General features: G+C 45.0%; 1 protein-coding gene across 2 annotated transcripts; it reads right to left on the bottom strand.

The window, feature by feature from the left end:
• Positions 1-17: 17 nt before the first annotated feature.
• Positions 18-8,629, bottom strand: LOC130388998 (uncharacterized). Of its 2 annotated transcripts, none has more exons than XM_056598648.1 (17): positions 8,445-8,629; positions 7,672-7,812; positions 7,469-7,575; positions 7,160-7,268; positions 6,952-7,068; positions 6,802-6,863; positions 6,420-6,566; positions 6,113-6,304; positions 5,876-5,969; positions 5,579-5,720; positions 4,891-5,074; positions 2,995-3,094; positions 2,753-2,868; positions 2,628-2,659; positions 2,397-2,509; positions 929-1,074; positions 18-848 (listed from the first exon to the last, which is right to left on the bottom strand). In XM_056598648.1, exons 1-17 carry the CDS (start codon positions 8,509-8,511, stop codon positions 750-752), a joined length of 1,968 nt encoding a protein of 655 aa, XP_056454623.1. In that variant the 5' UTR covers positions 8,512-8,629; the 3' UTR covers positions 18-749. The 2 variants fall into 2 exon arrangements, with proteins under 2 accessions (XP_056454623.1, XP_056454622.1); XM_056598647.1 differs by having other exon boundaries at positions 5,876-5,972; positions 8,445-8,628.
• Between the last annotated feature and the right edge of the window lie 12,603 nt (positions 8,630-21,232).

Consider the following 21,232-nt stretch of genomic DNA (forward strand, 5'->3'; position numbering starts at 1 on the left):
TTTAATTATCTATGACAGTTGAGACTCAGCTGATTTAAAAAGTCACCCTTTGACTAAAATTGGTCAAGAAAGTTTGTCGTTGAAAAATAAACCTCACTTTCTCTTTTTACAACCAAATTGATGTCTTACATTCGTTTTTTTTTGTGATCAAAGTTTGATTGCATAAAAGCACCATAAACGCAACTAAACTTGGTTTGTCCAATCAATGTCCAGTAGCTTAGGGAGGGTTTCAGAGGAAATAGGTAAAAATTGGCGATGAAGAACACATGTCCTTTATTGCCATCTGTTGGCCATATGGTGTAATTGCGATTGTTTGGCTTGGTGTCGTTTAATTCAATTAGCCAATAGAGGGGTCAAGTGTTAAAAACTGGTCCTGAAGGTTTTCAAAATAACAGCACCATGCATGACACCAGAACAACAGCAGGGTGCCACAGTCGAGATCAAGGACAACAACAATTACATACTATTTGTTTCCTTCCCTTAAGACTTTCTGTGCAAATCACAAATAACCACAATTGCAAGACATTTCTTGTGGGACAATACAATCCCAAGTGAGGGGAACCCGACCGGCCTGTTCCGTCTTATATTCAGGTTCCCCAAAGACGACCGATCTCCAGACGACAGTGGAGATCGGCCGTGTGGCCCCTTGGGGCTTGGCCCCGTTTGCCCCCGGGAGGCGTGGTCCCGGTGGGTGTGGGGCGTGGCCCCAGCTTCAGCAACAATGAAGAGAGAGCGTCCATAGGCTGAACCTACCTGAGATTGATGTTGTTCTGAAGGGCGAACTGGATCCCGTTGACGATCTCTGGGATCTCTGGGACCATGGCGATGACTGTCACGCCTATGAAATACTGACCACAAAAGACGGTGATTCAAAGCCCCCACACACATCCTACATACACCTCAGAGCAGCCGTGTTGGTGGTGTCCACCTGGGAGATGTTGGGCTGGTGCAGGATGGGCTGGATGTGCTGAGTGGCCAGGTCGGCGCACGCAGACATGAGCAGGGTGGCCATGATGAGGATCAGCAGGGACCTCCAGCGAGACCAGTGGACAACCGCCCCCCCCGGGGCCACGGCTGGACACACACACACACACACACACACACACACACACACACACACACACACACACACACACACACACACACACACACACACACACACACACACACACACACACACACACACACACACACAGTTGGGAGGCTGGTGGATCCAACATCAGTTCCACGTTCTTCAGGTCCCATGACATGCTACTTTATGGATGCTTTAATATAGATATTAGTGGACCCCAATATTTGAAGACATTCCCGAAATTCAGCCGTGGTGGTTTTGGTATTTCTCCAAAATTAAATTGCAACCATTTCTCCCTTAATTCCTCTGTTTTTGGCAGGAGATGCAATGTGGACGTTTTGCTTTGGCATAACACACAGGTTCGATGTCGTTCTGCCATTGCATTCAAAATTCTGCACTAGCTCAATCTCGACTCCTTCAGAATTTCTGTGGGTGGTTACCAACCAACCTAGGGGGCAGGTCTATGAATAATAATTTGACAACTCTACGTAGCAGTGTCACCTTATCCAGATGGGCTAATTTTTTCTGCCTTTTTCCTTTCATTGGCTATTGCATACAGCAGACAAACTGCATAGATTTCAAACTTACCAAAGGTCACAAACATATTAGGAAAAATGTGATTTTAATGGCATGGGATCTTTAAGGCACTTTACGATACTTTATTCTAGATAAAAAAAAGGTACGATATGCAACATTGAGTCAAATTGGCAAATGCAGTCAGGATTCACAACATTGGAGAGCTGCCTCTGTCCTCCCCAGACCTGAAGCTCAAGCGGGTTGCCAGGTTGGGGAAACTTCACAAACACGAGCATACGAAGAGCCAAGCTCTGGTCACGGAGCTCTTTAGAAAGAGGTGGGCTAGAATCTAGTACACCTCAGCTGATCCGGATTGTTTGCTGGTTTCGACGCAGACGAGGCAGCAGTAGGCTGTGCTTTGTGTGCCAATTTGTTTCGTATCTGGCGATCTTGGGTGCTTTGAGAATAGTGAATAATAACCAAAACTAAAACAAATGTTTTCCTTAATCTCGGACGCCATATCATGGTCATTTTATGATTGAGTACAGTAAGTATGTATGTTTTTCTAAAGGTGGTTACGTCTTATATGATGTCCACATGGTAATCTATGCAATTTTGAAACAGTTTCTAAGAAAATTACATTAATCTAGAAAATAACTGAAAATTCTTTGTTTTATCTCTGACAACCCGTTCACACAACTCAAATATCTTCTGCTGTCTCTTTGAAACTCTCAAATCCAATCTACTGCAGCTTTAAGGAGTATTCCTTTGGATGTTATTGAACTTCAACGCTTCATCAGTTTCCTACCGTGTCCCTCTCCAACCTGGATGTCGTAGATGTGGGAGTGTGTCTTCAAGGTGAAGATCAGGCCGATGATGTAGGCCACGGGCAGAAGCACGCAGACCGAGTACACTAGCGGTCTGAAAGGGAGGAACACGACTCAGGAGCTCTGCCGTGTTAGTGCGTGTATGATGGAGGTGACGGACTATATCAATATCTCAATCAAATATATTCAGACAAAACAAAATCAGAACTTACTCAACATGGTTATGGAACAGTGTAGAGTTGTTCTGTTGGGAATTGAAATGGAGTCCAAACATTATTTAGCAGACTATGTCATGTAAAGTCAAGTCTAGATGTCTGAAGATGGTGCTGTCTGCTACCAGATCGTAGTGGCAATCGTGGCAGGTAAAGGTGGCGTTGCCTCCAGCAGAGGTTGTGCAGGCGTCACAGACCAGGTTCCCGTAGGCCTTGGAGAACAGGGTGGGCGCAAACACACCTGCAGGCCCCAACAAAGCCCCCCTCTAGTGAGAACAGAACTCGGACTAAGGCCCAGTGGGAGTGGGGTGTGGAGAGTGAGTGAGGGTGATGGTTAAAGGGCCTCCACCACTGGGCTCCTCCTCACCTCCTACAGAGATGAAGAGCAGGGCAGAGCCCACCCCTGTAGACCGGCTGTTGAATCGCTGCTCGCTGTGTTTCAGCCCCCCGACCACCATGCTGATGCCCTGACACAAACACAAACACTTTATTATAGTTGTCGATTATTAGGAAAACATTTTAACTAAAACAAATGGGTTCCTCGAAAAAAAAATGACTATGCATATTTGCGGACCATGGGATACATTTATAGCATAGAAATGTAGACGCACCCTAGCGGCAACAAATGTTATTTGCAGCCAGGGTCGTCTAGCAACCCTCCTTTAGCTCGCCAGCTGGAAAACCAAACTCTGGTCAGGGCAATCACATCGTGTAAAGAGTAGGTGGTCAGGCTTAACATAACGACGACTGAGTTGCGATGGTTCCAGTCAAGTCTGTGTGGTCCCTGCTACATGATTGATTGTAGCGCTATCCTATTGCCTGCAAAGGGAATTTGAAAGTCAACCGTTTATCCCACCCCTTGGATTGAGCCGTGCCAATGGAGTGTTCCCAGACCCAACATCTTGATGTAGGTCTGGCTTGCTATTAAGTCTACTACATGTAAACTTCGGTTTGAATATTCCAGTTATATCCAGGGGATAAGTAAATAAATATATATATAATAAAATATGTGTCAGGGTATGAGTGCCCAGTCCACGCCCACTGGATCTAACGGCAGCCATCTTAGGAAGGGAAGACCTTATTGGTATAACTTTACACCCGCCGCCAGTTGAAGACCCTGCTAGACCGACAGAGACATACTTTAGACGTACTGGTTGTAATATTCATTAAATGTTCTCCCCAAAGTTGAGTGGACGGTGGATTCCCCACTACCAGGGGAATCAGAGGTTGAGAGGAGCCCCCACTACCAGGGGAATCAGAGGTTGAGAGGAGCCCCCACTACCAGGAGATTCAGAGGTTGAGTGGAGGGTTTGAGCCCCCACTACCAGGGGAATCAGAGGTTGAGTGGAGGGTTTGATCCCCCACTACCAGGAGAATCAGAGGTTGAGTGGAGGGTTTGAGCCCCCACTACCAAGTAATCAGAGGTGAGCGGAGGGTTTGAGCCCCCACTACCAGGAGAATCAGAGGTTGAGTGGAGGGTTTGAGCCCCCACTACCAGGTGAATCAGAGGTTGTGGCCAGCAGGGGTTCAATGGTGTTAATAGTGACAGTTAGCAGCTATTTCAATGTTTAAATTAAGCAAAAATATACCAACAAGCTCTTCCTGATAACAAGAACTGTTTGGTCATTGACTAAACATTATACATTAATTTTGATCGAGATCTGTCCCTGACAACATCACCAGTGTGATTTATAGTCTGGTGAACAGCTGCAGTGTCCTTTAAAGTGACCATGTGTCCCATTTACTCGCCGATGTGAGTAATTGGAGTACACCTCCTCCCTCACCATCTGAGCACGGGCTCCTCTGAATCTTAGAGGCTCCATTGAAGCTCTGCCCTGGCCAGATGGGCGGAGCCACTGGGGTCCACACAGTAATCTAACTGACCTGGACAGACGGGCAGAGCCACTGGGGCCAACACAGTAATCTAACGGACCTAGGATTTAAAAGGAATGTTTTTCCGCCAGTTTTGATTCAGGCAGGGAAAGATACAAACAATCAATTGACTTGATAAAGGTTGGTTCAAATTGACTTTTGGAATACAAGTCAGAAAAACCGACAGCATAATGGGAGTTTGAAGTTATGTGTTCATCTATCCTTCATATCTTTGATTGATATAGCCCTATCAGAGGATTCATATTGGATGTATACATCTACAGGAAGCATTTACTGATTTGAAGTATTTTTTAAAGGTCTCCTCATCAAGTCGTTCATGCTTCATTAATTGTGATTGTGTAAGTGTCCAGGGTACTGAGGACAGACTCACAGGGATGAAGAGGATGCAGCCAAACAGGGTGCCGGTCAGCGCCGCCTTCACTATCTCCTGCAGGCAGGGGTTGCCTGCCTTGTGACCTCTGATCAGGGCCGTGATGTAGAAGGTCATCTCAGTGATGGAGCCGAACGTGGCGTTCACCAGCGCACCCACCGCAAAGTTACTCTGGGCCGAGATACTGCACACAGCAAAGACAGGAACACTACCGCTGAAGGAGCTGTAGGAGTCATACTAGGAGCTGAAGGAGCTGTAGGAGTCATACTAGGAGCTGAAGGAGCTGTAGGAGTCATACTAGGAACTGAAGGAGCTGTAGGAGTCATACTAGGAGCTGAAGGAGCTGTAGGAGTCATACTAGGAACTGAAGGAGCTGTAGGAGCCGTACTAGGAGCTGAAGGAGCTGAAGGAGCCGTACTAGGAGCTGAAGGAGCCGTACTAGGAGCTGAAGGAGCTGTACTAGGAGCTGAAGGAGCTGAAGGAGCCGTACTAGGAGCTGAAGGAGCCGTACTAGGAGCTGAAGGAGCTGAAGGAGCTGTAGGAGCTGTAATAGGAGCTGTAGGAGCTGAAGGAGCCGTACTAGAAGCTGAAGGAGCTGAAGGAGCCGTACTAGGAGCTGTCAAAAACATTTGAAAAGCCCTTTATTAGGTCTTCAATTTCCTGATTGCTTGACTATCTTAAAGCTTACCTGGCGATGCCCATCCCGATGTAGTAAGACAGAGGGATAATGGAACTGACCGCTATGCCAAACTTTAAGTTGGAGCTGGCATACTGGTTTCCTGTGTCAATGTACCCAATTACCATGGCAACGATTACCAGGGGAAGCAGATCTGAGATGGTGTTAAAGATGTCAACGAGCCATTTCACACACACACACACACACACACACACACACACACACACACACACACCCACACACAACACACACACACACACACACACACACACACACACACACACACACACACACACACACACAGGATACTGACGGCAAACACGTTGATTCCATCCACAGTGTACTTGTAGTAGTGCCAGTTGGTTGCATTCGAACAACAGAGGAGTGCTTTTGACCCGTATCCCTGCTGCGCAAACATAAAACAGCGTGATAGTCAGCAATCAGTAATCAAGCTGCACAATGTCATGAAAAGACAACCCAAATAACACTACATCATTCATTTATCGATTGGCTGTATCTTTACTGGTCACTCAAACACTTCCTTACACTTCTCTCTGAGCCCGTGGTGACGGACACGTCCTCGGGGGGCATAAGCAGTATGGTGCCCAGCGTGCGGGCGTTCATCTTGGCCACAGGGATGGTGAAGACCATCGTCCAGGCCAGGACGCAGACCAGGGAGTGGACCACAGCCAGCAGAGGGAAGCCCAGAAGCAGCCACACGTACGTGGTGAACCGGCGCTGCAGTTTAAAGGTTTGGAGCTGTTGGTTTGTACCGCAGCTCTCAAGACATTTCACTGCGGCAAACTGCGTGTTCAGAACAATATGAAGACATTGTGCAGATGGAGGTGCTCACCCAGTAGGGGGTTCCTCGAGGGATGGGCCCCACCGAGTCTGGGGTCTCTGTGGGGGAAGGCAGAAGAATGGGGACCACATCCTCCCGTCCATTGTTACAAGCACAGTAGGGAGACATCGCACCGCAGTGCATACACCCGTTCCCTGTCTGGGGAAACATGGCACCTCACTGGTTCAGACACGTGACTAAGAAGGCCATTTGATGCTACATAACCAAGAATAATAATAATAATAAATAAAATGTATATAGCGCTAAGAATATAAGAATCAGTTAGCTCATCTGTTGTTTGATGGTAGGAGAGGAATTTTAGAAGAAGAAAAATGCAGAAATACAAAAGCAATGATTTCTAATGATGACCACTGAACTACCGGTAATACGTTACCTCCTGGATGGTTTTACCAAAAGGCCAGAGAAAGTACCACGATAACCGCCAGCAAAGCTTCCCTGAAGGAGAGTTTGTATGACATGAGTTAGGATGGGATTGACCTCGTTAGGGCAAAGTATGAGGAACTACAGAAGTGGTGAATCATACCATACGGTGTCCCAATGACAGTGGTGAACATGAGTATGCAGACCAGTAGGTAAACCAGAGCCACCCACCAACCGAACAGAAACACATAAACTATGTTTCCAACAGAGACCAGGTGACCTGAAACCAGAGGGAGAAACACAGCAACAAGTTGGTCAGAACTCAACGAGTGCTTTTAAGAGCCTCCGATTAACGATAACGGGAAGTGTACCTGTGCTTGGTTTTATGACATTAAGCTCAGAGTAGAGCTCTTTCACAGCTTCTGAACGGTCTTCAAATGGGCGCTCTGTCACATGGCTCTTCCACTTTCTAAAACCAAACTACACACACACACACACACACACACACACACACACACACACACACACACACACACACCACACACACACACACACACACACACACACACACACACACACACACACACACACACACACACACCCTTCATGGGCTGCAACAAGGGTTTCGTTTTTCATCACATTTTCTGCAGCAAGCTGTGAAGTACTCTTCTTCCACCCACCCTGTAGTTGTTGACCAGTTTGTTGGCCTCCACCTCGTTCTCGGCTCGTATCCTGGTCCTTCCGAGACCCTCCTCCCTGACGTCCTCACAAACGTGAGAGCTGTGGCCTACGCAGCACAACACAGCAGGTCAACCACAAAGCATTCATTCAAGTCACATGAGGAGAAATCTGTTAAGTGGACACAACACGGTCTCCAGCCTACATTGTGTGGTGCCCGCCTGTCCTGGGGACGGAGAGGGGCTGTGGGAGCAGTCTGCAGAGTCAGAGCACGGACCTCCACAGAGGTGCTGACAGAGACGCGCGTTGTGGGGACTGGCCAGCAGGTCCCGGCCCTGTGGTGCTTCTGGAGCAGAATAACAAAACACTGTCCAAAGAATCTTCTGGCAATACGAATCAAATCAATATAGTGTTGTGTGTTTAACTGTTTTGCTTTCCTCTTCATCTCGGAAGGTTTACGGAAAAAAGCTCAAAACTACTCAGGTTCAAATTTGAAGCTTCTCCTTTCTAACCACAGCTTCACCATGATTTCAGTTCCGTATGAAGGTTTACTTTTCGACTGCAGTACTGTACACTGTGGTGAGCATGTGAAGAGGAAAGTAGAAGAAGCCTAATTTATGTTTCTACATTTACACTAGTGTGGACGAAGACGGGATTGAACATATGAGTTACTTCTCACTTCTTCAAAGTATTAGTAGTAGTCTACACTAAATAAGATCAACACTCATATGTAGGTTATAGGTCCTAATGTGTTTGAACAACATTGGGCGAATGCATAATCTTCTCTGAATCGCTCACGTCATATCTCCCCGCTGAATGAACATTGGGGCTCCTCTGCTTTTACTCAACATTTATAGGACGACGACCCACACAGCATGAAGACGGAGCGTCTGTTTACAGAGCAAGGGACATAACGACCCTCTCGATGCATAAAGTTACGGCTTGTTTGTTCACCACCGCCTGTTAGTATGTACTTACCTTGACCATCGTTCAGCCTCCTTTTTCTGTTGTTCGTGTTTATATGTGGACTTGAAGAATAGGACATATCTGCTGGTGCGACGGGGTGACAGAAGCGGATGGAAACAAGCGTCTCTCGTGGTGCGACTCTCACGACAGGCGCACTGATCCGCGGATCAGACGCTCGGCATTGTGGGAATCTGAGGCCGATTTCTTCTCGGTGCGTTTTCTCAAAATAATGCTTTCGATCTGAAATTGAGCAAATAACCTTAAATGACTCAAAATGATAGTGATATTATTTATATAGGCTATGTGCTGACAAAATCGTGCGTATGCTCATACTTCAAACGGGCTGCAGCTTCAGGACCGCATGTCTGGGACCCCTCAGTTGATAAGTGTGTAGAACTTTCAGGATCATTACACAAAAGGCAGGTAGGCAACTTAAAGGGGACCTATTATGCTTTTTCGACTTTTATGACCTACAAACTTTGTTATAATGATTGATGGTCATGTTTAACCATACTAAAGTGTAAAATAATGTCGTACATGCATTTCGACTATTCCCTGCTGACAGTCTGGGGGGGACTCTCTAAATCGACGCCACTTCGACCTGGGCGGGACTTTACGTCCTACGTCACTCGCTATGGGTGTGCATATGTGCGCGTAGCCGTTTGTCTCAGGGCTCTGTGCATGAACTCCCTTGCACTATTTCTACAAATGACTTACTATTACTAGCGATTAACATGACGAAACAACACGAACTAAGCTAACATTCGACTATAGCCATACCAGATAACGCCATACCAGCTAACCCTAACTATTTCTATTAAACTCTGAACCATTTTGCAACAGGCAACTGTGTGTTGGTGTGTCTTATTGCCAGAGGTGGAAAGAGTACTAAAATATTTTACTCAAGTACAAGTACTGTTACTCTGTTGAAATTGTACTCAAGTACGAGTAAATTTACCGGTCAAAAATCTACTCAAGTAAAAGTAAAAAGTAATAATTTAAAATGTACTTTAAGTAAAAGTAAAAAGTTACTTTTTTACAATCAGTGTTTTCTGCCTCTACTGTGATGTGCAAAAGCCCACCTGGGAAATCGAAAGCCCACCTGGCAAATTCCCATTGTCATTGTGACACAGCACACAGTGCTCAGTCACTGCACACACAAAATTGCATTTATGCCTCACCCATGCAAGGGAGCAGCCCCAAATGGCAAAATGACTATGTTGGACTTCTTCGGCACACATAGTTTACATTGCATGATATAGCTTTCTCCACGTTTCTCCACGAAGCTGAACATGTTTTCAAGATAGGGCCAGGGGTGCACTAGGTTAGAGGATGAACGGCTCGTGTTGGTCTCCTCTGAAGTAGCAGGTGAATCTCCATCGTCTGCCTCCATGTCAGCCATCATCGTTTGAGTGAGAGACAGATCGTACGCGCCAACACTCTTTATAAAAGAACTAGGTTCTAGGCTAGAATTCTAGAGCTGCCGGCGCGCAGGGGCACAACGTTCAGTTTTTACATCCCATAATTCATTACCAGAACACGTTTTTTTTGTTTCAGTGAGATTTTTTTTTACTCAGTAACGCTTGTGCTGTAAAATGTACCGAAGTACATTACTCCAAAGAAAATGTACTTAAGTAAAAGTAAAATTACACATTTTACTAACCCTAACCCTAACCCTAACCTTTTTTTAACTACATTTTAAAATGTGTAATTTTACTTTTACTTAAGTACATTTTCTTTGGAGTAATGTACTTCGATACATTTTACAGCACAAGCGTTACTGAGTAAAAAAAAAAAATATTTTAGTACTCTTTCCACCTCTGCCTATTGAAAAGCTGGTGTCTATTACAACAGACGCCGCGCCAGCTATGACAGGACGCCACTCAGGATTTATTGCACTGTGCAAGGCCGACCCAGACTTTCCTAAAATTGTGAACTATCACTGCATCAACCACCAGCAGGCTATATGCGCCAGTCATGAGTTTTGATCATGTCATGACACCTGTCATTAAGATCATCAACTAATTTTTGCGCAAAGGCCAAGCAGCACAGAAGCTTCAAACTGCTCCTCCAGGAACTGTCTGCTGAATACGGTGATCTCCTCCTCCACACTGAGGTGAGGTGGCTGAGCCGAGAAAAAATACTGCATTGCTTTTGCTCATTGCTGAACGAAATCCAGGCTTTCATGGAGTCAAGAGAGGAGGACACTACACTTTTGTCTGATGCTGAGTGGCTGCTTGATCTTGCGTTCCTGACAGACATGACAGAGAAACTCAATCAGCTCAACACCCAGTTACAAGGTAAAGACCAAACAATTTCTGGCATGATCAGTGCTGTTAAGGCTTTTAAAGCAAAACTGTCATTCTACCTCCAGCAACTGAAAAACAAAAGACTGCAACACTTCCCAACAGTAATTAAGATGTTAGATAGCCATGCAGGGGCTGACTTTGTTTTGGATGTCAATAAATATTGTGACCTCATGTCAAAGCTAGGCCAGGGCCCCGTTTCCCGATATCGATGGATCTTCGCTCGTAAGATGGTTCGAAAGATGGATCTTTCGAACCATCGATAATTTCTTTGGAGCGTTTCCCGAAACTCATCTTAACGTGAACGCGCATTCGCTGCACTCACGACGATCGTAGGATTGTACCTGTCCACCGACATGGTGCTGAAGCGGGCTATGACGCAGGGGGAGACGCAGGAATGTTGGAGGAAAATGGGGTTAAAAAGGGTTAAAATATCTCCCAATCAGGGCCAACCGCAGAGTAGCCTACGAAAAGAATAGATTGCAATAATATGAATGCTAAAGATATTAAAACACAATTGATTAAGCCTAGGCCGACATATATAGCAGTCCTAATCCTGAGCGCACGATCGGGAGGTGGAAGTTGCGCTTTAGATGCCTTCACAAGTCCAGCGGAGGGCTCCAGTTTTCGCCGGCAAGTCATGCGCTGTGATATGTGTGACAGCTATGTTGCACAACATTGCAGCTAAGGCTGGGGTAGCTTTGGTGAACCGGAGGACATTGAGGACGATGACGACGAGACGATCGGTGTGAGGATAGCCTACCTCATAAACTACGCGGCTGGTTTCATGCACGTCGAAGAGTGATTGAGACTTTTTTTGAACCCCCTCCACCCTCCCACAATGTCACTAAACATTCCCGTCAACGTGACCAATCCCCACCAGAATCCAGCCTTTTGCCTGCTCTTTTGCATTTTTTTTAAATATTTTTATAATTAATATTTTTATTATTATTTTTTTATTTTATTTTTTTTTTACATTATTTTAGGCTACGTTTTATGAGTAGCCTATGTCAGTCTGCACAAATCCCCCCCCCACTTTCTCTCACACATTTTAAGTGCCCTGCCTGCTCAAACATTTCCTGGACTGTCTCTCTCAAACTAAGAACATAATGGCCCACATTAGGCTCAGACGCACGTGATACACCATTATCAATGTGTTATAATAAAACGCATCCAATACTAGGAATGTCCGCTGGTTACGTCACTGAGGCTATAGTAGGCTAACGAGGCTCTTAGCGTCCTACGAGTACCCTGGAGCACTCGTTAGCTACTCGGGACTCGTGAGCGTTTTCAAGACGTTCGTTACCAAAGATGCTTTCGGGAAACGGTGTGAAAACTGTAGGATGCTCGTACGACCCACTCTGCGATCCACTTAGGCTAAAGATGCTTTCGGGAAACGGGGCCCAGGAGTTTGAGGATAGGTTTAAGGATTTTGATAAGCTGGAGCCATGTGTGGCATTCATTGCCAACCCATTCATGGAGGTAGACATCACAGAGATTTCAGAAAAGATGGCTGAACTGTTCACTGTCAATCCTTTGGAGATGGAGATGGAGGTTATAAATCTCCAGAATCATGTTCAGCTTAAGTCTCAGCAACACTCACAACATTTCTGGAGCCTTGTAGACCCAGCAAATTATGAGAACATTCACCAAGCAGCATTTACAATTTCTGCTTCATTTGGTTCGACATACCTTTGTGAAGCTGCTTTTTCTGACATGAATGTCATTAAATATAAATTCAGAACAAGATTGACTGATGAACATTTAAATGACTGTATTAGCGCGAACCTGAGTGCATACACTCCAGCATACACCTCTTTGGTGGACTCCATGCAGTGCCAGTCATCTCATTAAATTTTAAAAACAATGTACAATAAGATGCTTGTTAGGTGGTGATAATGGACCTTGAACTTTGTGGCCTATAATAAGAGGTGTAAAATGGTAATGTTTCCTTTGACATTGATGTGAATTTTCAGTGATGTATATGAAAAAGTGTAATGTTTCCTTGGACCTTGATTTGAATTTTCAGTGATGTATATGAAAAAGTTAAATGTTTTGTTGGACCTTTGATGTGGAATTATTTTTGATAAGCATTGGGTATTGCAATTTCACACGTGTACAAACAGAAGCTTAAGTCTGTTGATGTAAATAAATACAAGCGATGTGATGCAAGTAGCTCTTGGCCACTTAATTTTTTTCCAAGTAGCTCAGTTGAAAAAAGGTTGGAGACCCCTGCGATAGACTATCAGCATGGCCAGCAGGCCTACCGTCGCATGGCCCACCTTCGCTCAAGCAGCCCAAAACTTAAATTTGCACAGCAGCTACTTTCTGGTAACTTGACACACACTAAAAAAAGCTGTGTTAGAAACACATATTTAACACATCTGCGTGTTTAGTTAAGGACAACACGTCCTTAACTAATGTGTTAATAAATGTGTTAACCCATTTAGAGACTGTGTTGAAATATTTAACACATTAATGTGTTAAACACAGCATAGTTTGTGTCAGCACGTTTTTTATTATTATTTATTCATTGTGTATTAATATGTTTTATTCATTCTATTCTAAACCAGTGAGATGCAATAAAATATCCTCAGTACATTACATATTTCTTACAAATACTTTTATTAATTAAAAAGGTTTACAACATATCAATCATACAAATATCTTATATTATATATGTCCTTTAATAATCATAAATATTTGTTAAAAAAAGTACATAATCTTATATCTAGGAAAAATCAAATTCAATGGTTTCATGTCTTTCAAGTTGATTAACAGAAAGTCTCTTGTCCTTTGCAACCGGAATGCATGTAAATGTGGGTGAAAAAACAGTTGAACCAGTATTCTTACAAAACAGGACATTTAGTTTGTCACACTCTGGGAAAACGTGAATGACTTCAAAAACATGCTCTCCTCTCCCATCCCAATGTAATGGCAACACACAACTGTAATGATGTGTATGTTCTGTATATATGTTATATGTTATGACCACTAGGTGGCAGTGTTGATTACTAGATCAGATGGAGCCAGACTTGAGAACGACAGAACAAGTGTAACGGGAGAACCATGAAGGCTGGTAAAATAAAGACACCTACTTAGAAATATCCAAAGTTGTTTATTTATAATTACGTAACTTTACATGGTACCAGGAATGGATTCTATAAAGCCACCAGGGACTCAGGGAAAACTTACCGGGAACCTCAACGCCACCTGGAAGACTTTTAAACAGCAGTTTGAGCTGTACCTCGCAGCTATCGGTGTGTTGGAGACGTCTAACAAGAGGAAAAATAGCACTGTTGCTAACTGTTGGAGGGACCGGAGCAATAGAGGGGTATACAGGGCTGTACGCTTACTTTATAAAATGGTAGCACTGGTGCAAGCAAGCGACAAAATTCAGTAGCACAAAAATAATTTTGGTAGCACGTATACTACAGTCAAAAAAATAAAAATACTATATGAACAGAATAGGACGTATATACAAAAGTAACACTATATGAACCAATTTAACAACAGTAAAGTGACAATGAACATATTAAATAGTAAAGTGACTATGAGAGCCTCTTTTAAAACATCAGCAGCCAGAAGTGGTGAACACATTCAACAAAATTAAGTAATTATTACAAATTTAACAAACACTTATTTATTAACCTCTGATGTCCTTTCCCCTACCTCGAGGCAATATTTACAAAACATAGACTTCTTGGATTGGTCGTGCCTGGGGAGAGTTTAGAGTCTACTCTCTCCCAAGACAATGCAGACATCCTCATCTTTTTTTTTTTTCATCAATTATAGCGAAATACAGTTTCTGTCGTGTTTTATTTGGCATTTTGTAAATCCATTGATTTCGGTTAGAAGACTCATTGCTCATTGCAAGGGTCATTTCGCTAGGTTCGCTGGTTGTAGCCCTACTGTTGATACGTAACCGAGCGAAAAGACTACAACCAAACATAAATATGACTACTTCCGGTTCCGGTTTACGGTTAAAAAACAACTTTTTTTATCAGCCGATCCGCGGATCACGGGAAACCCGTGAACCGTTGCACCACTAAACAACAGCCTAATTTGTTTCTTCTGGCACATTTTTTTTCTTAAAATAATCGACTATCGACCGCTTCAAATTGTATCTGCTTTGTTTACTTTTTTGTGCGTGCGCAGCAAGACTGTGCACGTGTAGTGTACAGACCATAGACTGTAAAAGGTGCAGACAGACAGGCAGGCAGAGTCAGGGAGCGAGAGAGAGTAGTGGACTTGCGTCCTCACACCAGAAAGTAAGATTTTATTATCAACCACAACCGCGGGAGTGGGGAGAGAAGAGTGTGCCTAGACCCCAAAGATCTCAATGAAAACATTAAAAAAGAGCATTACCAGATACCAAAAAGGGAAGAGATCACAAGTGAAATGGCAGGGTCGAGATATTTTAGCAAACTTGATGCATCTCATGGTTTCTGGAAACTGAAACTGGACTCTGAGAGTTCAAGTATTGCACTTTGAACACACCTTTTGGCAGATAGTTTTCTTCGATTACCATTTGGAATAAAATCGGCCCGCGAGATCATCGGCAAAAACAGTGACAATCAGAGGTCTGCTGCAAAAAGACAGAGAATTTGAGTGGACTGACAGACACAACAAACCAACCAACAAACCGGATCCCCCCCTAACCACCGGTCAATCCTTCTCCACATTTGCTACCATCACCTCCTCTGATCTCTCCTCCAGTCTCAACCATGAAATCCACAACCTGCAACCTGGACCCGCTCCCCACCACACTTCTAAAGGCCTGTCTCCCCATTCTCTCCACCCTCATCACTAACACTGTAAACTCCTCTCTATCCTCCGGCCATGTTCCCTCCTCCCTAAAGCTTGCATCAGTCACCCGCGCACTACAGAAACCCGGCCTGGATCCTGATTCCCCTAACAACTACCGCCCCATCTCCAATCTACCTTTTCTGTCTAAAATCCTGGAACGTGTTGTTGCCAAACAACTCATCACCTACCTTGATACCAACGACCTCTTTGAACTCTTCCAATCCGGTTTCCGCTCCAAACACAGTACAGAAACAGCCCTCCTCAAAGTGACCAATGACCTTCTGCTATCCTCTGACACTGGCTCCCTCAATATCCTCATCCTCCTTGACCTCAGTGCTGCCTTTGACACGATCAATCACTCCATTCTCCTCTCCCGTCTCCAATCCACCCTTGGCATCACTGGCACGCCCTCTCCTGGCTCGGATCCTATCTCTCCGACAGACATCAATTCATCGCCATCAACAACTGTCAATCAGCCACTACTCTCATCCACGGTGTCCCCCAGGGTTCTGTGCTTGGTCCACTCCTCTTCATTCTGTACATGCCTTCTCTTGGTCAGATCCTCCGTCACCATGGACTCCGGTTCCACTGTTACGCCGATGACACAGCTTTACCTTCCCTTCAAAACCATCAGTCCTTCCACACTCTCAACCCTCTCCAACTGTTTGACTGACATCAAGACCTGGATGCAAAACAGCTTTCTCAAACTGAACTCCAACAAATCCGAAATCCTCATCATTGGTCCCGACACCCTCACTCACTCCACTAAGAACTTCACCCTTAACATTGACGGCTCCACCATCACCCCCTCCACCAAAATCCGTAACCTTGGAGTTATCCTGGACCCCACTCTCTTCTTCCTCCCCCATGTTAACCATATTAACAAAACTGCCTTTTTCCACCTCCGAAATATCGCCCGCCTCCGCCCCAACCTGTCAACTGCCGCTGCTGCGACACTCATCCACACTTTGATTTCATCCAGGCTTGACTACTTTAATGGCCTTCTCTACGGCACCACCAACAAAGTCCTCAAAAAACTTCAATATTTCCAGAACTCAGCTGCACGCCTCCTTACTGGTACCTGCTCCAGAGAACACATCACACCTGTCCTCCGTGAACTCCATTGGCTTCCAATTAAACACAGAATCAACTTCAAAATCGTACTCATCAACTACAAGGCCCTCAACAGCCTAGCCCCCCCCAGTGTTGCCAACTTAGCGATTTTGTCGCTATACATTTTAGCGACTGTTTTAGCCCCCTGTTGGCGACTATTTTAAAAACAACAAAAAAAGCGACAAATCTAGCTTGTTTTTCTGGTTTTAGTGACTTGTTGGCGACTTTTTAGTGAGGTGAAAGCACGTATCGCTATGATCTCTTCACGCGAGCAGCGTTGCCACTTGCACGGCCCCTCAAATCACAACAAGCCCGATCCCCCTCTCAAAGCACTTAGAGGCGGCCCAGTCCTCGCGCAGCAGTCCCAGGCATGCAAACTGGCTCGGGGTGAAAAAGGTGAGAATGATGCGTGAGCTGAGTAAACACCGACCACTATAGCAGGTGGTGTCAAACTCATTTAGCTAGGGGGCCACATGAGAAAATCTATCCCAAGTGGGCACGGACCGGTTTAAAATTGGCATAATTTTGTAAAATTAAACATGCTGTGAGCACACAAACACGGTTCCCATTTCTTAGTGAAATAAAAAACGATGACCCTTTTTCTTGTAAAACTCTGCACTGTGTCCACTTCGTTTTTTGACAGAGACATTTTGGGGCAAGAGAGGCCAAACGCGTAACTGTTGAGATTTAAAAGTCGGCCACACCAACCGCCCGTTGTCGCGGTAGGGGCGTTGAAACTCCGGATTTTTGCTAAGGGAACCATTGGTCTAGGCACGGTACACGCGTTGACGCGTTGCGTTGGGGCTTTAGGCGCTGGAAGTTGCACGTAATTACGCACGTAAACGGCAGCCTGGCGGACTATCTATTCTCATGCTGCTCACCACTACGATATGCTCGGAAAAACACCAGACACACCATGTGAAGTTATTTAACCCGATTAGTGTTATTTATATCAGAGATTATTTAATCTAACCCGACTAATAACCTCTATCATGCACCCAAACGCGGCGTTTGGGGTTTCCTACCTCGGACTCCAGCGCAGCCACGGCCAGACATCTTTCTTTATTCTGGGTGGAATAGATTATAGTTACGGCATTAATGCGTTATGGAAACATTTTTAGCGAGAAATGTGCATTTAATTTCATAATTTTTGCTCAGTGAATGTGATGAAGGATGTTTGGTTTGATAGTTATGACGAAGAGGGAACGCTCCGTTCACTTGCATGGACATGGACTCATCTAGCTGCGGGTGGCGCGGTGACGCGGTGGAAGCGTTGAACCACCACACACCGATCAGCAGTCAGGTTAGGCGCGGTACTTCGCAGGTATCCACTGCGGCAACTGGTTAGGTGTGGCCGTAGCATAAGGCAGAGCGACAAGGTAGCTCCGGGCTAGCTGCACTACCTGTTTATACTTGCTCCCTGCTCAGCCCCTGTATAAGTTTGCTTTGCTTTAACATAATTGCTATTGCGATTTCTAGTGGACACATACGAAACAGCAGTTTCTTTCATGAAAATAGCAGATCATTTTACGTTACATTCCGAGAAAGCGACTTCCAGTTACACACAATTGTCCAGTAGTTCAATGTACAACAAATTAGTCAGTGCCAGTCAATGCAATTCATGTAATGCTAGGAAGGATTTTTATAAATTTTTTTTTTTTTTTTTTACAATACTGTACTTCACAAAATCATCTCGCGGGCCGGATTAAACCCGTTCGCGGGCCGTACGTTTGACACCCCTGCACTATAGGGTTCCAGGTTTATACTCCGGGGAGTTTTCTTTTACATTTTTTAATGTATTAGGGTTAGTCACAAGCTAAAAAAAATTACAGGACTGCGCACAATTACGAACAAAGGATTAATTTATTATGTGCAAGGGCAGCCCCAATAAAAAATAAAAAAAATAAAAGGTACATAACTTATTACAAAATTAAGAAAGAATATTGAGAAGAATAAAAAGAGGTGGGAGGACAGGGCAATAGGAGTATGCCATTAATTATTTTTCTTCTTGGCCTGGACCAGTGTCTCAAGGGCCCGCTTTCGCTGTTTTGCAGCATTCAAACAGCGACTTCTCTCGGCTATATCGACTAGTATGTATCAACAACCTGTGGACCCGCTGAAAAATTCTCTTTTGGCGCGTTTCTCACCGGAGGGTTGCGTCGGTTCGGTTCGGCAAAGTTTGCGGACACGGTTCGCGTTTCCACCCACAGCCCAAAAGTGGGCTGTGACATGGGGATAAAAAACAAAACGCAAGGTATTATTCTGGACAATGGATGTGTCGCGTTAAACATTAGCTTTGGCGAACAAGGAGGTGGGAGCAATGGACCTATTAAAGAAGGACAATACTTTATTAAAGCATGCATTGTGATTGTAGAAACAAAAATAAAAAGAAAACAAAGTGCTTGCATGATATTGAAGCCTACAGCGATCGTTACTTAACTTGTGTGGTGGTGCCTTATCATTTGTTTACCCTCGCGTTGCCATGGCAACGCGGATTGCACTCTCCTTGGCTGAAATCGATGAGAAACGTTTTAGATAATATAACAGTCGCGGGGTAGACGAAGCCTCGTGTCGTTTTTATATTTTAATTTACGGCACCATATTTTTGTTATGTTTGTTTGGGAAATCAGTTCTCGTCGTTCACCTTCGGGATGTTTTACGGTAGCTGCCGCGGACGATCGGACAGTCCGGCCTACCATGAGGATAGCTGTCGGCGGTGGGAAACGCGTGGTGGAAACGAGGGCATTTAAGTCTCCACTCGGGCTCCATCGCTTGGGCCATTTCCAGTGGGTAGGGGAGAAAGAGGCCCTTCCGCTGGCACCGCTGACTGGTCGTTGGCCGCGCGGGCTTACACGAGCGGTATGGGCGGCATGCGGCTTCGACGAGCACGGACGCGGACGTGTCCACGGGAGGTGCGCCCACATTGTCGTGCCCTACAGAATGCTGCGCTTCTCTCTGTCCGCTCGCCTCTCCTTGAAGAATGTATTAGCAGAGCGCTAGAAGGAATGCCTTATTGGCTGGCCATCAGACCCCCCTCCCCCCCCCCCCCCATAATGTTTTCTCACAGGATCTCCACGAATCACACAAGTGGTCAATTTTGTCTTCAAAACTGCGAATTTCGCCGAAAGGTGACTAGTTTGCATGCCTGCAGTCCCTCCCAGCTGCTCTGTTAGCAGGAGCTAACAGGAGACGTTCACGCCTCGGCCTACGGGCTGCATATGAATCCGCGTCCGGCCAGCAAGCCGGCCAGCATACTAGCACTCTGAGATTTTGCTAGAATGAAGAGTGCTCAACAAATAAAATGAATTATTATTATTATTATTATTAAGCCGCCGCCGACTGATCCCGCCCCCTGACGTACAGTCAGGCAGGATCCTGTCATATTTTCTTGTGTGTAAGTAAAATAATATTATCACTGCAGCTAAATAAATCACTGTGTTACAGTTTGACTCACACTGGCTCAGTCACTTACTCACCTCACTCTCGTCCACTGTGTGTGTGGTGCCTTTCTGTGACAATAGGCTCACACAAACGTTCTTTACCATGTCGCAGTCAAAACTGTACCAACACAATATAGAAAAGAGTGGGAAGCAAGCTTTTAAGGGCTGGTTAAAGCCGTTTATTGGAGACGATACACAAGCATACTGTCACTATTGCAAGGTAGATTTCTGTGCCATAAACTATGTTTTGCAAACTGTGTCATGTACAGGGCCTTATATCAAGTCTTATAAGTCTCCCTTGGATGTTGATGAAATTAGGGCTAATAATGTTTTATAATGGCTATGCTATGGAGAAAATGAATGGGATTTTTACTTCCAGTTATGCAAATTGTGCGATGACGTCATCTAGCGACTTCTAGCGACTTTTAGGAGAGCCAATAGCTACTTTTCTTACTGAAGAGTTGGCAACACTGCCCCCCCCTACCTTGCCGACCTCCTCCATACACACACCACGGCCCCTCCCGATTCCTCAGGTCCATCTACTGCCAACCTGCTACAAGTTTCCACGGACTGAGCGACGGACATGGGGTGATCGGGCCCCTTCTCAGTCGCTGGCTGCACCCCACCCTTTGGAATTCACTCCCTCCCACATCAAAGTCTCTCCAACCATCTCTTCTTTCAAATCTGCCCCTCCAAAGGACAGTACCTTTTTACACTAGCCTTCCCCACCTAACTCCCACCTTATTCTTCATGTTTAACCTCTGTTTTTCTTTTATCCTAGATCTGTCTTACATAGTTTGTGATAGGGCAATATGTAAAGGCGTCTTAAGAGTACATATTAAGCACTATATAAATGTCATTAGTATTATTTATAACAAGAATTGGGAGAAGCGCAAAGAGACACTTACCATAGGAACCAGTGCTTACCTTCTTTGGATCCCTCTCGAAAACAAAAAAACTCGAAAAAATTCCTCCACAGATGCATCCAAAGACGGATTGGGCGCAGTGGCTGCTCCCAAGCTGACAACGATGCCACTGGAGACTAGTGGGCGTATGCATCAAGATCAAATGACGGAGTCGGAAAGCGGGTATGCCCAATTGAAAAGGACTCTAGGGTTAGTGTTTGGATGCG

The sequence above is a fragment of the Gadus chalcogrammus genome, chromosome 9 (genome assembly GCF_026213295.1).
Source record: "Gadus chalcogrammus isolate NIFS_2021 chromosome 9, NIFS_Gcha_1.0, whole genome shotgun sequence".
Taxonomy (NCBI): domain Eukaryota; kingdom Metazoa; phylum Chordata; class Actinopteri; order Gadiformes; family Gadidae; genus Gadus; species Gadus chalcogrammus.